The following is a 17,578-nucleotide window of genomic DNA, read 5'->3' on the forward strand; positions in this document are numbered from 1 at the left end:
CCCACAGCCTCCATGGTTGCTCTCTCTCCCCCTCTCACCTCTTTCCTGGCCCGCTGGACTTCTTTCTCCAGTTCCTCAGGTATCATCTTACCTCTAAGGGACACAGATTTAAAACTTTTTCAGTTATGTTCAAATAGGTTACTTACTTACAGCACTACTGCATTTTAAAAGGATCAGACCATGGCAGTGGCTCTGTTTTCTTACCTTTCATCTGTTGTGATGAAGTAAACATTCTGCGTGCCAATGCCCAGGAAAGAAGCTGCCTTGTTCATGGAGTAATGACACTGAGTAAATGAAAAAGACATCAAAAAAGTAAACTTATCTTAAAAAAAAAAACTTGACATGGTGTATAATGACATTAATATTTGACCATGGTCACATCACTAACTATATTTCCTAATGCAAACAACGAATTGTGAATGCTGTGAAGAAACAAAATAACTCAAGTCAAATGACATGCACTGAATAGTACAGTAGATAATGAGACAAAGAGTAATGTGGTCCACATTTAAGATACTGATAAAAAGATACCATAACAATATCTTCACACAAGTGTGCACACACAAAACCTGCTTCTCATTTATACTAAAGACACTGTATACAGCTCAAAGGGGCCTTATAAGTAGAAGTAAACACATACTAGTCCACTTTACACCACTCTAGCAGTGTGAAGGGGCCTTAAAGTGGGTGTTTACATTTTGAGAGTGGTGTAAAGTGGCCTTAGTGTGAATAAGAATCAAGTCAACAATCTCTGCAATGTAGTTTGCAGTTTTTCTTCTATTTAATGCAAAGATTCAGAGTTTCATATTTTACCATATTTCTAAATTTTATCTTTGTGACCTAGGGCTTCACTATAAGAGTACCTTGTTCTGGTTTATCTTAGTTCACAGTCACAGTTAGCTATTGCACTTTAAATTCACACCCTGCCTTAATCCAATTTAACTTTTACATTTTACAAGCCATTTACAAGTCTTTAGGATTCCATCCTGCAAGGTACTGAGAAGCACCTGCAAGATGCTAAATACATTCGTCTCCCATAGAAGCTAGTAGATCTTGATGTGCCCTTAGCATCTCACATGAGCTCTCAGCACCTTGCAGGATTAAGCTTGCCCTAAACGTGAAAGGGTATTTTAAAATTGCTCTTGTTGGAAAATAGAAGCAAATCTCTCATGTTATTATTTCAGGGGTTAAAATAACATACATTCCAACAACCCTGAAGATGTCTAGAATTGTTTCTTATCATACAGGAGGTGAAGCCAGGTGATTGATTAATTCCATTTTCTTCCAGATGATTCACACAAAAGCAGTTACAGAGGAACATAATTATGAAAAATGTACAGCACTTTAATGTGTGGGTATTAATACATTAAGGGTATTCAAGCCTGTCGTGCTTATTTTGATGAGGTGGATCATCTCAAAGTGTTTTCTTTCTTTCTTTTTTAAAAACAGGAAGATTTTTTTTCCTTTCAACTAAATAAATGCACACAAAATACTAAACAGCTAATATCAGTCAGTCAATCTTAAAAACTGTTTAATTTTCTAACATGACACATTCACAAAACCTTCAGGACTCATTCATTTAAACTATTGCAAGAATAATAGTATACATAGGTGGATAATTAATCTTGAATTACATCAAATTACATCAGCAACTGGCAATATATTATAGAGATGCAATGTTTTTTGTTCATGAGAGATTTGGACTCCAGCAACAGAGAGTTTCAAATGACTTCTGAATGAATAAATAATTAAAAACAGCAATGGGGGGGGGGAAGCTTGTTTATACCGCTGACTTTTACCACTATGTTCAAATGAAACGCATGACACTGAGTCACTGGGAATAATCAAATTGCTCCAGAAAGCAGTGGATCTGCAAAATTTAAGTTGGTAGATAAAAGCAGGTCACCGAATCATAGATCTTATTATGAAATGTGGACAGGGGCTAGAACATAAGTGCAGCTTCAGTATTTGAGATACTGAGAGAGAGAAAAAAATGGAAACTGACTGAATCTCCAAGGAAAACAACATGTAGATGGTGTCATTTCTGGACTTTAAGAGTCCAATCTGCTCCCATTGAAATAGGAGTTGTGCCTTGGATTTCAATGGGAGCAGAAAAAGGCCTTAAGCGTATGGCCAGAAGCTATCATTGTAAAGAGGATAAGAGTTGCGCTAAAGCATAGCTTTGGAGTGCTTCCATCGCTGCACTAAAAGAAAAAATAGTCTCCCAAATATACTGGCTCCAAAATAGACTGTTTATTATTTGCTAAACACACTAATGTAATAAGTTACATAGCATCATTTTAACAAAAGATGCACATGTATTTACAGAAACTACAGTCAATCCACAGTGTCAATCCATTTATAACATAGTTTAGGGCTCCTATTTTAAGTAAACTCTTTTTAATCTTCTTTTGAGGAAGATATAATATCTGTAATCATTCAGGTTGAAAAAAGAAACCTTTTCAAAACACAAGACCAAACTGAATACCAGTACATTTAAAATGGGGAATGAATGCTGGGGTAAAAATCTGGGGATTGGTCCTGCTTTGAGCAGGGGGTTGGACTAAATGACCTCCTGAGGTCCCTTCCAACCCTAATATTCTATGATTCTATGATTTTTTGTTGTAATTCCAAACACAATGTAACCTTGTCCTGCACTCACGAAGACAGAATAAAAATTAATATGTTCTTGTTTTTGAAAAGTTTTTTGGAAACCAGAGCACATAAAGCAATTATGTTATGGCTTTATTACTCATTATGTCTATTGTAATCTCAGTAGCAGATCAAAGGGGTTGCTTAATATTGTACTCTCATACTTAGTTTACATGTATGATCAAGTCACATTGAGGAGGGGTTCCATTTCATCACACTAAAAAACTACCAGCATTAAAGTATTCATTGCAATTTCTCATGCAGTTCTTTTCTTCTCTTAGTCTCAATTCCATTGCATTCTCATCTTTCTGGCCCACCAGAATGTTCTTATTCCTGAACAAAATCAGATAAGACTCAAATATAATGAAAAGGAAAAATGATTAAAATGTGGTTAATGACTGTAGTGTGAGTTGTACTCAGTTATGTATTACAGGTTCAGAAACACCAGCTAAAACTCAGGAAGGCAGAACACTAACAATTTTTCTGCTGCTGTTATCTCAAGTGTCACTGAGGAACTGTCCAGCAAAGGTATGTGCAGTTTCCTCCATTAAACCACCATTATTTCAAGTAGCTAAGGATTTTCTATCTTCTTGAGTTAGAGTGCATGTTATCTAAACTTACTTTACCTTACAGCAAAAGAGCAGAGACTGCCTACAATGGCATGTAACCAACCTGTGACTGCTAGCAGCAAATATCACCAACGGATGGGACACTAGATGGGGAGGGCTTTGAGTTACAACAGAGAATTCTTTCCCAGGTGTCTGGCTAGTGGATCTTGCCCACATGCTCAGGGTCTAACTGATTGTCATATTTGGGGTTGGGAAGGAATTTCCCCGAGTCAGATTGATAGAGACCTGGGGCAGGGGTTGCCTTCCTCTGCAGCATGGGGCACAGGTCACTTGCAGGTTTAAACTAGGGTAAATGGTGAATTCTCTATAACTTGAAGTGTTTAAACCATGATTTGAGGAATTCAGTAACTCAGCTAGAGGTTAGGAGTCTATTACAGGAGTTGGTGGGGGAGGTTCTGTGCCGTGCAATGTGCAGAAGATCAGACTAGATGGTCACAATGGTCCCCTCTGGCCTTAAAGTCTGAGAGCAGGTCTATATTAGAAGTGCTACATCGGCGCAGTCTGGTAAAGACACTCTATGCTGATGGGAGAGTGCTCTCCCATAGACATAATTCTCCACCTCTGCAAGAGGCAGAAGCTATGTTGGCAGGAGACAGTGCTTAGGTCACTGTAACCTGTGTCGCTTGCGGGGGAGGTGTTTTTCTCACACCCCTGAGTGACGTAAGTTAGATCAACTGTATGTATTTCCAAGCAAAATTGGGCCTAGATCTCCACTGGAGCGTCTAGCTGCTATTGTAACAGAAGTAATAGTAATAATAATTATACCACCTGTGCCAATCTAATCTCAAAACACAACTATACTCAACCTAGTTTGTTTAAAAGGGTTGTGAAGGTCACAAAGCCCAAGGGGCAGAGATGTAGGTGGGAGAAGAGAGGCTCTAATTAAAGGCTGAAGCTCTGACAGAGAATTAGTGCCGGTGGGCATCCCTCCTACTACAGTCTCCCACCTGAATTTTGCATATGTTGTGTTTGAAAGCTTTAAAACAGGAAGAAGTTTTTAGATTCTTTAAAGTAGGTTATTAAAGCAGCCTTGTTTAGAAAGCTTCAGTGAAAGGTTTTGCCAGGATTCTCTTTGTTGGGTTTGATTCTCCAGTGCAGCCAAGCTGTGCTCAGAGCCAGTGGAGAAGCGGGTGGGGGGCTGGGGGTAGGCGCCAGGGAGTCAGTTGTAGCTTTCTATTTACTATTGATTGCCTGGCCCCAGCATAAGCTGAAGCTGCAGGATAGCAGCTTTAACTTGCACTACCGAGGTATGTTCCTGCTGGACGTTATGTCAGTGGGAAATCAGACAGAGGAGCTCTGTTTCACCACAACCCCTCCTTTTCCCAACACCAGAGATTGCCAGGAATGGAGAGTTTATCTGTGCAGAGAGAATTCAACACCAGCCATCTCTACACACCATGTTTCCTACTGTATAATGATGACCCTTTTATTATGCTTGGAACAGCATTAGACACACAATCAAACAATGGAAATGTACAGCATATGCAAAAGAAAAAAAAAGTTCATTAATAAAAAGTCTATAATGAAGATGGATGCAATTTCTTTACCTCTTCTGATGTAAACAGGACCAGTCTTGGCAGCCCTGAAAGCCCCCTTTCCTTTATGTCAGGACAATATTTATACCTAGCTAAGTTCATAGCATACATATTAGAAACAGAACCACCTGCAAAAAACAAAAAACACACACAAAACAACATATTCATTTATTACATTTTAGAAATTCAAACCAATAAGTAACTCCTGGTGCTCATCTTGTGCTGTGGGCACTTAGCCCATAAATTAAAACCACAAAACTAGCCTGTAAATAGATCCATCATAGCCCAGTCCTTACTCAACAGCCTGGGAGATGAGAGAAGAAAAGGAGGTTTTGCTGCTTGCTTGGAAGGTTAACATATCTGGGCTGTAGTGGACCAAATGGCAAGGGAATGAGTCCAGAAACCAAGAAGTCCTCACAGAGGATACCTGGCCACCAGTTTCTTCTTGTATACATTATGGGAGCTCCAGCACCTTTGCTAATCTCATTTGTGGCAGTACACCACGGAAAGAGAGACGGTCCCTCAGGCAACCAGGTCTCAATCCATTTGGAAAGGAAAAAGGGGAAAGAGACAATTAGGAGGAACTGGAAGGAACAGAAGATCTCTGGGAGAAGATCTGGAAGGGAAATGGAAGAGCTCAAGGAAACAGATGGGATTTTTTAGAGGCAAGATTGGCTTATATAAAAATTCAGTTTTATGGAAGCTAGAAAATAAAGATACAATTAATGTACTAAAGAACCTTTTAGTGTCCTCAGATATATTTTGAGTAAATTTCCTTTAAAAAAAATCTGCAGAATATGCCAGAGGTTTTTCTAAAAGTATGCACAGAATCTAGGACAAAAAAATCCACAAATTTGGTATAATTTCCCACAAATTTCCAATGTCTTTAATTATGGTTAATTTACTTTTATACCACTTATTGGTGGGATACATTAACTACTTCTCATCCCTTCCACTAACTATATGTTAACGTTTGCTTCTTTTTCAGAGGAAGCAGGATGGAGAATCTTATAGCTTGGTATCTTGATGCTAATAATTTGGTACAGAAAGACTTTGGGAATAAATTGTTACATTCCATTCTCTCTGTGCACCTGTAGCTAAAATAAATTGACAATATTGCTACTTTTTAAACAAAACAAAAAGGGGTTTAAAATGTAGCCTTCAAAAAAAATTAATCAGAAATATTTCATGGTCTACCTGCTCATATCATTTCAAAACACTATCACACCAAAAGGAGTTTGCTCAAGTCACTCCTACTAAGATAAACATTGACACCCAAAATGTAGGCAGTGTACACAGAGGCGTACCCTGTCACACTACTGACTGGCTTTCATGCAGATAGTTACAAAGATGCTGGCAGAAGAGAAAAGTAACCAGGAATGACCTTCAGGAAATGTGCTGGATGAGCACAAGTTGTACATGATACACACTGATACAAAGATGTAAGACGCAGGGTGCATTGTGCCTGACCTTCGTGTGGGTGCATGGATCAGGCATCTTTCACAAGGAACACGCACAAACACAGCCCTATGCTAGGGACTGACAACCAGCTCAAAGGCTGTCCCCTTCATAGCAGTCAGTGGAGCTGGCCAGCCATACAGAAAGGAGTACTGCAGGGTGGTGCAGTATATGCACCCCTCCTACACGCTTCAGAGGCACAATCACCCTCTGAGGCTGTACAACTTCACCCCACATCTCAGCACCAGGCTCTAAGTAAACTATACAATGTGGCCCATAACAACTAATACATTGCTTGAAGACCTCCTGCTCAATGTATTTTGTAAAGCACTTGTGGGCCTCTGAAACTATGACCACTTTAAATGGCGTAGTCTTACTCCAAAATCAGTCTGAGTAGATTAGCTCATAGTGACAGAGAACTGGAGCCTGAGACTGCTGCCCACTCAGGCCACTGAAGGTGATCTTAGGGTTGATATTAAAGAGAACTGGGTGGGCTTCAATACCAGGGGCTCTAAAATTAATTCTGTGCAATTTTTTGTTAATTGAGCCATACATCTGCTTTCATTTCATGTGACTGTACAGATTCACAGAATTTTTATTATGACGGTCTAGAACAGAGGTGGGTAAACTATGACTCACGGGCCACATCTGGCCCACCAGACAGTCCTGCCCAGCCCTCAAGCTCCTGGCTCAGGAGGCTCGCCCCCAGCCCCTCCCCTGCTGTTCCCTCTCCTCCGCAGCCTCAGCTCACTTGCTCTGCCGCAGGGCTCTGGGCGGTGGGGCTGTGAGCTCCTGGGGCAGCACAGGTTCAGAGCCCAGCCTCACCTGCTCTCTGTCCTGTGTGGTGGCGGCAAGGGCGTGGCCGGGCTCCAGCCGGGCAACACAGAGCTGGGGGCTGGGCCACGAATCCCTCCCCTAACCAGCCCTCCATACAATTTACGAAACCAAATGCGGCACTCAGGCCAAAAAGTTTGCCCACCCCTGGTCTAGAAGCTTGGGTAAAATAACTTTATTAAAAGCTAAAAGTCCTTGCGTCATCTGATTTTGTATGCTTTTTTGAGTATACTAGACATGCTAAATAATCAAAAATTCATAATCTGTAGCTCTCTGCAGTTTCTATAGGTTAGTTTGAAATTCGGAAGATGGAAGGCTGTTTTCTTACCTGGATTAAATATGCCATCACCTTCTTTCCAGCCTATGAATTCAATCATTCTCTTCAGGACTGCTTCTTCCACTAACAAAAACACGGGGGACACCTCATATGTATATCTGAATAAATATAAAAGTATCATGATTGGCAATAGACTACAGAACACATGGTCACAGGACATCACAGAGACTAAGAATTTGGCAAGATTCAAAGAGGGACTGGAGATTTATATAGATAAGAATATCCAGAGTTTATAATGTTAATGATAAAAAAAGTTTTGAGAGGAAGATAAAATCTCATGTTTCTGGGTTTAAGCTAATTTCTAACTATGGGATTAGGAGGAAACTTCCTCCATGGCAGTTTATCCCACATCAATCTACTGCGTGATTTCTTGCACCTTCCTCTGAAGCATCTGGTGCTGGATTTCAATATACCAAAGGTCTAATCCAGTATGTCAATTTACTCTGTTCCTAATAGCATCATGACACTGACTTTTACATTTTCAAAGCAATGCATAGGGATTTCAGTCCTTTGACTCAGATTAAGTGAATAACAACTAATAAAACCATACGCTACTGGGGTTAATTATCCATTTTATGTAAGTTATCCTTTTGTTTACTACACCTTTACATCTGCCTGCCCAACCAGGACGCCATTTGTGTTCAGTTCAGTGCAGACTGTTTCAGAGGAGATACACACACTGTGCTCTCTCATGGAGACTTTACTTTTGTGCTTTTTTTAGTGTGTTACTCTCTTCACCAAAAACAGAAGTCACTCAGGTTGAAAATACGTATGGAAAACATAACATCCATGAATGTAACTAGACAAATTTTTGTGGGTGCTGAACTGTAGGAGCTCCTGTTGCTTCTGTAGTTTGGCACTCAAAACACTGAAAGCTCTCCCTACCTGAAGCAATCGTACTTGGACCATAGACTTCGGTTTTATCTTCCCCGTATTGCTTGGACATATACATATATAACATTTGTGCAAATTCATTGTGGTGCCCATACTTAATACTATGTGGAGCAAATACTGAAGGTGGCTGAAGGACTCCATTGAGCATGCTTACAACAGTTCAGCTAACATCAGTCCTAACTTTGGATCAACTTTAAAATATCAGTCCCAAAATGGGAAAAGTTTATTTAAGGGCATATAACTTCGGGATGTCAAGAAAGAAAAATGAATCAATTTAACACTTCATACCAAACAAACACTATGAAAACAAAAAACAACATTTGTACTAGCTGCACCTTGAACACCCGGGAGCATATTTGATCTCCATTATAATGGCATAAATCCCAAACACCACCACTGAAGTAACCTCGGATTTACACTGATGGAAGTGAGATCAAAGTCCTGCTCATTGAGAGGACAGCCTTTTTCTGAATAAGTTTGTTTTTAAAAGCATATCTAAATAGCATATCTAGATCCCCTAAATAAGAATAAATTTACAGGTAAAAGGGATGACAAACAAAAGCCCTTCAGTGGGGAATCTTTACTCCTAAATTAAGACCCACAGACTGAAAAAGGCTCCAACAGCTTGGCCAAGTTTCTGTCGAAGTATATGGTTATGTGATACAGAACCAAACTCTGTTATTATCCCCAGGTTCCTGCTAAAAGTCCTCTGTGTTACTGTAAACAGAAACCTGAAGTGGATAGTCATAATTTTAAAAAAATCTGGAATGTTACTATAGTGTTCCAGGGTCATCTCAATGAGTACAAAAGAGATACACTTACACACTTGGGTTTAATGCTTCTGTAATGAAACGAGCCACTAAAGAGTAATAATCAATACCAGCATACAACTGATTGAAAAATCTTGGATGATCTGCAGATTTAAAAATGAAACATAAGTACTCCAGTATACTTCACAAGTGAAAATAAGCACAACAGCATCTCTACTGCATGACCACAGGATGCAGGTATATAGATTAAAACATACTACATGGCCAAACAGCAGCATTTTACTTGATTATCCCTTTAGTGTCCCTGTGATGTTCTCTTCTTTCCCCAGATTGGCCAAACTTTTCACAAAGGGTGAAATTTGTAACTGTGCTCAAACAAGGTGTAAGTGGGACTTAAATAGCACCTATGCCTCCTGCTGCCCTTCTTCATAGTGGTGAATTTATTAAGACTGCTTGAAAACTTCCTGCTGAAACTTCTGAAGGAAAATTTGGTTTAGTTTAAACAAAAACTTTCATAGAAAGTACCAGTTTCAGTTTTGACTCCCCCCCAAAAAAAATTTCCACTGAAAATTTTAACAAAAAATTTCTCATTTTCATTTATATTTTCTGCTGAAAAAAAATCACCATTTTCTGACCAGTTCTAGAATTTACACCTACAGATTCATCTTGCGAGCAGGAGTTGAGGGCAGTCTGACTCTGCGCTCTACATTTGACTTCCTAAATTTCACTTTCCATTTTAACCCTGCACTCAACTTTACTTATTTAAGATATGATTGTCCAACCCTCACTGGTCATTTCTCATATTGCAGTGAGACTACTTGTGTGAGTTGGACTATTCAGGTGAGTACTGCAAGCAGGATTTGAACACAAATGGAATGATATTATAGATAATTTTCATTTACCCCATCAGTGTTCTTCTTTCGTACTCCTCCCTGCCAACCTGCAGGGAAGTTTTTTGTTTTTTTAATTTCCCTGTTAAATTACTTTAAAGAGCCAGCCTCTCTGGAAACACTTTTCTAAATGTTTCCTTTTTTAAAATTGTGTTTCTTTCTTTTACCAAAATTTCTGAGATATAGAGAAAGAGAGAAACTGTCTTTTACCTTGGGGGTGCTGCACCATTAAATATATAACAATAATGAGAAATTATGTTAAAGTAATCTAAAAGTTTTCATCATAAAATCAATTCAGTTCAGGGTCCGCTACCATCTGGATTATAGTTCACCACATTGTAACTAGGTATTATAAAACAGGATGAATTCATGACAGACTAGAAGCCTTAAATCTGAAGCTTTTGGTAGCTTTTATAGTTAGGGTTACATTACTTGTGCATCTTGCTTTTGTATTTAATTCATTTTCTAAGGTGGCACAGTGCAACAACTGAAAATGTAAAGAAAAATTACAAAATGAAGATAATATATTCCACTGACGTTGTAATGACATCTGCATATTAATATTGCATGCGACTCTTCAGATAAGCACTGCTAATTTCTGTGTTCTTCAAAAAACATATGCTCACTCTCAAAATTATTTTTTTATTCTGTAACAGCATCTTTAGCAGGAAACATACCCAGTAATGTATATCAAATGTTCTTCACACCTTCTGATATACACTGTGAGTATAGGATATGTAGCTATGCTTCTGCAATTCGAACTAGGCTTTTGATACACCACCCTATTTCCTAAACAGATGTTACTCATTTCTTTCTGTTGATATTTGGTTATACAGAATGCTTTTCATCAAGGTTACCTGAATGGGGTCAATCCTGCAAGGTGCTGGGCGCCTTTTCTGAGATGCTGAGCACTCATTCCCTATTGTCTTGAGCAGGAATTGGGGCTGACCAGAATTTTACAAGGGGATATTCAGCACGTAGCATGATTATGCTCCAGGTGAAATTTGTATCCATTTGTGAAATAGCCAGTATATACCACACTCAGTCACCTGATTACATTTAAAAAGTGATTTAAAGCATGCATTAAGGTTTTGACTTTCCTTTTGCAAACAGACTGGTTGCTATACGTTAACAGTAAACGCAGTGCCATTCTTGACCAACAGGCTGACTTAACCTTGCCTTAGTCACTGCCATTTAATGCAACTATGACATCACTACTCACCAACCAGACAGCAGGAAGTCCTATGCAAAGGTCTTGGGGATTCATTAAGGTCTTTCTCCTGCCTGATTTGGTAAATTGTTATATCATATTCCATACCTGTCTAGAGGCCAAAGGTGTCTTTCAGGAGACTTTAGAATAGCAGAGTCTCCCATTAACATCAACGGTAATCCCTCGCAGGGTTTTTTAATGTCATCATACAGATTTTAGTCCCTCTCAGAAATCCATCTGATCACTGTGAGGATCCAGGTAGCTTGGCAGGTATGATACTCTCATTTTACAATAAGGACTAGATATGAAGGAGAGAAGAATTACTTATGCCAGCATTTACGCAAACAGCTATAGAACAGCCAATGAAAGCATTCATATGCTTTCATATGGTTACAGGCACGTAGAAAATGTTGACATAGCAAAAAGTCACCTTGTTTCCTGAAGGGTAACAAAGTTTAGGAGAAAATACCCTGACTTCAGAGTTTTTGAAGGTAATAAGGTAACACAATTAGAACTCAAATTCCTACTAGTTTTGACGCTGTATCGAATAATGTCCTGGCAAAGTTGCAAGAGTCTCTGATGGGGCTCTCCAGTCTCCCTCATTTCCAGATCGAGAAGTTTTTTCAGTTTTTCAGGAGGCTGCCATTCACAAACCTAATGATGGGGGAAATGCCAGCAATTAATACATGTTGGTGAAGACAAATGTTATGGTAATATAACCTCACTCACCAATGGATTCTGTAATGTAATGGTTTCCAAAGCAAGAAAATTGCACTTAAAAGAGCAGCACTACTCTCAACTGCAACTCTGTAAAAATGGCCTCATGGGATCCTTTATTGTGTCTCAGGGACTCCCTGCTCAAACTTGTTCTGGTTAAAAGCAAAAAGATTATTTTTCTAACTGCTGGAGCTGCAAACTCAACCTGGAATCTGGAAATCAAGATGAGTTGCTTCTGCTTTGTATATCTTTATTAGGCATAATAAACCTGTAGACCAAATTCTGCCTTCAGCAACCCTCATGAAATCGCGGTGTCTTCAAATGCTGTTGTGCCAGGGGCATGGAGCTGGCTCATGCAGCCCACAAATGGGCAAGGCCTACCTGTCCAGCACCTCTCTCAAATAGCCTCTGCAAATAAGTGCACTATGGAACCCAGACAAGTCTGTAATGCTGCCCTCCTCCAGTGGTACCATAGCCACCCTTCCTCAGGGTTGAATCCGTCTCTGACACAAATGCTCCTGCAGGCTCCGCAAACTCAAGGCTAAATTTGGCCCCAAGACAAAAAAAATGGCATTTCAAAGTAACGTAGGAAACATTTTCTTGCAAATGTATATTTTAATTTAATTTAATTGTTATTAAAAGGTTTCATGATGCCACATTTTAAAATCCAGACAGCTATATTTTATTTCAAAACCTAACCACACACTAAAAGCAAGTTCAATGCCATTTATGTGCTATAAAACTCAGCAGTCTTGGAAAGCTAAAGTTTTTAATCACTCATATCTATTACAATATATTTTCAAACTGATTCCAAGGCTTTACCTTCTCTGTTACATCAGCAGCTTTCTGTATGACCTCTTCCATTATGATCTTACAGGCATCTTCTACAAATTTTTCTCCTGCTTTTGAATCTGTTATCGGGCCATTCAGAACGACACCATTCACCAAGACAGCATTCTTCGTCCTCTGGAATATTTCCTGTTTATTACTATCAACTGTAAAAGAAATACAACTTGGTTAAAGTGATGCCTGAGCAGCTAAATCAGTGGTTCTCAACAAGAGATATATGTACCCCTGGGGGTACATCAACTCATTCAGATATTTGCCTAGGCTACATAAAAACACTCTTGAAGTCAGTACAAACTAAAATTTCCTAGACAATTATTTGTTTATGCTGCTCTGTATACTATGTAAGTACAATATTTATATTCTAACTGATTTATTTTATAATGATAAGGTAAAAATAAAAAAATAAGCAATTTTTCAGTATTAGTGTGCTGTGACACTTTTGTATTTTTATGTCTGATTTTGTAAGTTTTTAAGTGAGGTAAAATGTAGGGGTACACAAGACAAGTCAGACTCTTGAAAGGAGAATAGTAGTCTGAAAAGGTTGAGAGCCACTGAGCTAAATCATAAGCTGGAAAAAAGCAATCTCTCACTACTGACAATGTATTAAACTCTGTACACATAGCCCAGTGTAATTAATGAAGTCCTTGGGGAAACAATTGCCATGGATCTTTGCATGCATTAAGAATGCAAAATGAGACCCTAGAATAGGAAGGGAATAGCTTTAAAAATAGAAATTATCTAATTTCATTAATTTTTAGATTAGACAGACAGAAGGGACCATTATGATCATCTGATCTGACCTCCTGTATAACACAGGCCATTGAACTTACCCAAAATAATTCCTAGAGCAGATCTTTTAGAAACACATCCAACCTTCATTTTAAAATGGTCAGCGATATAGAAGCCACCACAAACTTTGGTAAACTGGTCCAATGGTTAAGTCCTCTCACCATTGAAAATGTACAGCTTATTTGAAGTCTGAATTTGACTAGCTTCAACTTCCAGCCATTGGATTTTTTCTGCCCATTGAAGAGCCCGTTGATTGAAGAGCCCATTATTAAATATTTGTTCCCCATATAGGTACTTATAAGTTAATCGAGTCAGCTCTTAACTCGTTCTTTGTGAAGCTAAATAGATTGAACTCTTTGAGTGTCTCACTATAAGGCAGGTTTTCTAATCCTTTAATCATTCTCATGGCTCTTCTCTGAACCCTCCCAAATAATCAACATGTTTCTTGAATTGTGGGCACAGAATTGGTCATAGTATACAGAGGAAGACATAGTCCCTGCCCTGAAGAGCACAAAGCCTGAAATAAAAAAAGATGTGGGAGGTGACAAGCACCTGGCTTATTAACTCCATATTAAGCACACTAGGTTTCTTTCTCCTCTGACCTTTCCTCCACCATTCAGCCCTTTTTCTTTCCTCATAGAGAAATTCCCAGCATCATTTCCAGCATCCTTATGCTCCTAACTCCCTCCCTCCCAACATCTAGCCTGATTGTTCTGACCACACCACCATTGTCCCTCCCCTTCAATTCTTCCACCAGTTCCCCCTTCTCCACTGCATCAAGTTCAAGCTTCTCACAATTGCTGTCAAAGCCCCTTCCCAACTCTACTCTTCCCCTGATCTCATCATATCACCCTACATCTAATCTGTTCTCCAATGATACCGTATCTTGCTTGTCCACTTCTCCCACAACCATCTCAATGCTTTCGTCCTACCACCCTATACAATGGATGCACTTCCTGAGGTGATCCACAAAGCCCTTGTCATCATCCCCTCATATAGATTTTTCCTGAAGCCACACTGCTTTTATATCATTAGGAAACTAGCTGACTAAGGCATCTACTTACCTGCTTCACTTATTTATCTCATGAGAGAAGACCAGGAGTCCAATTTTGGCTGAGATGAGCATAAAGTAGAGGGTGACACATTCAGGAGATGTCAGAGCAATAGCTGAGATGTGAGATTGAACAGACAAAGACAGGCCAGAAGTGGACAGGTAGTTCTGCGGTATTCATGGGTGCAGAAGTGGTAATTAAAGCCATGTGAGTGGATAAGGTTGCCCATAGATAGGGAGCACAGAGTGAAGAGAGGGTCTAGGGCAGAGCCCTGTGGGAACTCCCATCGGAAAGTGATGGAGAGGAAGACTACTAACCAAACGAGACACAAAGTACAGCCAGAGATGTGGCAGGCGACCCGGTACTTCACTAGGGCAAAAGAGACAACATCTCAAGCAGGAGGGAGTGGTCAGCACTATCAAAATGCAGCAGGGAGGTCAAGAAAAATGAGAATGAAGTGGAGACCCTGAGATTTGAGTAGGAAGAAGTCATAAGGGACCTTGATGTGAACAGTTTTGGTGGAGTGGAGAGGACAGAAATCTGGTTTGAGGAGGATCCAAGATGAAGCTGGGGGAGAGGAACTTGGGGTAAAGATTATAGACTGCACATTCTATGAGTCTGAAGGTGAAGGGGAAAAAGGGATGAGGTAGTCAGAGAGACAGGCTAAGTATAGCATCTTCACCTCTCAGCTCCCAGCCCTCTTCCACATGTAGGAAGCATTGAGAAAAATTCTGCCAGGTTTTCTGAGTTTGCTAGCCCTTCCACTACTGACTTTACCATGAGAAGGAATGGTAGGGAATGAAGTTGATTTATGCAATGATATCCCATTATTAATCTTGACAAAATTCAATTTTTATTTTTTTCACAATTTCAACAGATAATATTGATGTTTATTTTTAAATATTTTTTCACTATTTTTATGAATTTCAATATTCACAATTTTGGGAAAATTAAGCAGTGTTTAATGGCAGTAAACTAGAAGATTCAAAAAGTTAAAGCTTTGTCATCATTAAAATGGGATGACATCACACCTCAAAATATACAAAGTAAATATTCTTAAATCAAACTTAAATGAAACTTCAGTAAGTCTGCAAGCAGCATTTTTCTTATTTTGCCTATCTGTAAATTTTTATCAAATATATTTGTTCATCATTTTGTGCATGTACAGTGAAATAAACGTTTACCAGCATTTACCAATTTAAAAAAAAAATCAATCCTTCCAAGCCAGTCCATGATGTATTAGGCTAAATCATTACTCTATAGATCTCTTATGATTATTTTGTCTCCAATCACACAAAACAAAAAAGCAAGAAAATCCAAGGTCACGTGCATCAATCTGGACTTGATTTTGATCTTGAATCTATATAAATCATAAGTAATTCCGGTGACATAAATGGAGAAACACTGGCTTAAAATCAGAGACATTAATTCAGCCCATTTCCCGAGGGATTTTATCATTACATATTACTGAAGGAATCTCTAGAAAAGAAAGCTCTGGCTCCACAAAGAAGCTGCTCCTATACATTGCTCCATGATCCCATCAACAGTTTGGCTCCTTAAGGAGCAGTGCTATCATTGGCTCTCTTGCTTATGCCTGTAAAATCAAAAAGTCCTCTCCAAAGTGACAACGAAACTACAGGCATTGCACAAAAGTGAATGCTGCAAGGGATCACATTAACTGGACAGTCTCTACGGAAAAGGATAAATGTACACAAATCAGACATTAGGAATGACAATATACAAAAACCTGTAGGAGAGCACTTCAACCTCCCTGGCCACACTATAGCAGACCTTAAGGTGGCCATCCTGCAGCAAAAAAACTTCAGGACCAGACTTCAAAGAGAAACTGCTGAGCTTCAGTTCATCTGCAAATTTGACACCATCAGCTCAGGATTGAACAAAGACTGCGAATGGCTTGCCAATTACAGAACCAGTTTCTCCTCTCTTGGTTTTCACACCTCAACTGCTAGAACAGGGCCTCATCCTCCCTGATTGAACTGACCTCGTTATCTCTAGCTTGCTTGCTAGCATATATATACCTGCCCCTGGAAATTTCCATTACATGCATCTGAGGAAGTGGGTATTCACCCACGAAAGCTCATGCTCCAAAACGTCTGTTAGTCTATAAGATGCCACAGGATTCTTTGCTGCTTTTACAGATCCAGACTAACACAGCTACCCCTCTGATACTTGACACATTAACTTATGTGCCAATAACCACTGGGTTACAAGAGGTGGTTGTTCACTGGTCCCACTCAGGCACGATCAAGAGCTTTCTAGCCAGGACACTGCATTATTGCCAGAGAGGGGCTTGTCTAGGCTTCTGTGGAATGGGGAAGCAAACTGTGGCAGCACCACTCTCCCTCTTCACATTTTTTCAACTCTCCTGTCCATTTTTAATTCTTTTTTACTCCTATCTGCACTTCCCAGCAGAAGCAAACATGTGACTCTTTACATTGGCCTAAATAAATGACTGCCTATTTCCAGCATGCTGCCTGACAGCATGAAGCACATTCACTTTGGATATCAGTCACAATTCACATTCCCACATGGAGGAAGCAAAAGAAATATAAAATATACCCTAGAAATACGGATGCAGTTTGTAGGTCCATAAAGAAATCCTTTCAATCCCATGACATTAACTTTCTGCAGGCACAAAGTAGCTACTCAATTTTCTTCTCATTATTAGGACAAATAAGATCAAATTCCGACCTGAAGTGGCCAGTCAGTCCTCCTATGAACTTGCCAACTTTAATGGAAGCTAGTATGTGCATTTATAAAAGTATTATTGTTACTTTTAATACTGTCTTGTATAAGAGAATATGACTCTTAATTGGTAAATTTAGGTTGATAAAATGCCCTCTTGTACCAAAAGATACATGTTCTCTTGTAGATCCAACATAGAACCTCACTAACAGGCAAGTAATATTCCATCTCATCTTCAGCTGAAAGCCACATAGGT

At 39.3% G+C, this 17,578-nt stretch overlaps 1 protein-coding gene across 1 annotated transcript in view; it reads right to left on the reverse strand.

Annotated features, from left to right (window-relative positions):
- GADL1 (glutamate decarboxylase like 1) overlaps positions 1 to 17,578 on the reverse strand; it is a 121,839-nt gene that overhangs the window by 80,477 nt on the left and 23,784 nt on the right. The window contains exons 2-8 of the mRNA XM_030551005.1: positions 12,749 to 12,921; positions 11,737 to 11,863; positions 9,162 to 9,252; positions 7,437 to 7,543; positions 4,829 to 4,944; positions 205 to 284; positions 39 to 93 (exon numbers count right to left, since the gene is read on the reverse strand). Coding sequence (XP_030406865.1) covers positions 39 to 93; positions 205 to 284; positions 4,829 to 4,944; positions 7,437 to 7,543; positions 9,162 to 9,252; positions 11,737 to 11,863; positions 12,749 to 12,921 — 749 coding nt within the window. The remainder of the gene's footprint in view (positions 1 to 38; positions 94 to 204; positions 285 to 4,828; positions 4,945 to 7,436; positions 7,544 to 9,161; positions 9,253 to 11,736; positions 11,864 to 12,748; positions 12,922 to 17,578) is intronic.

Source organism: Gopherus evgoodei, chromosome 2 (genome assembly GCF_007399415.2).
Source record: "Gopherus evgoodei ecotype Sinaloan lineage chromosome 2, rGopEvg1_v1.p, whole genome shotgun sequence".
Lineage (NCBI taxonomy): Eukaryota > Metazoa > Chordata > Testudines > Testudinidae > Gopherus > Gopherus evgoodei.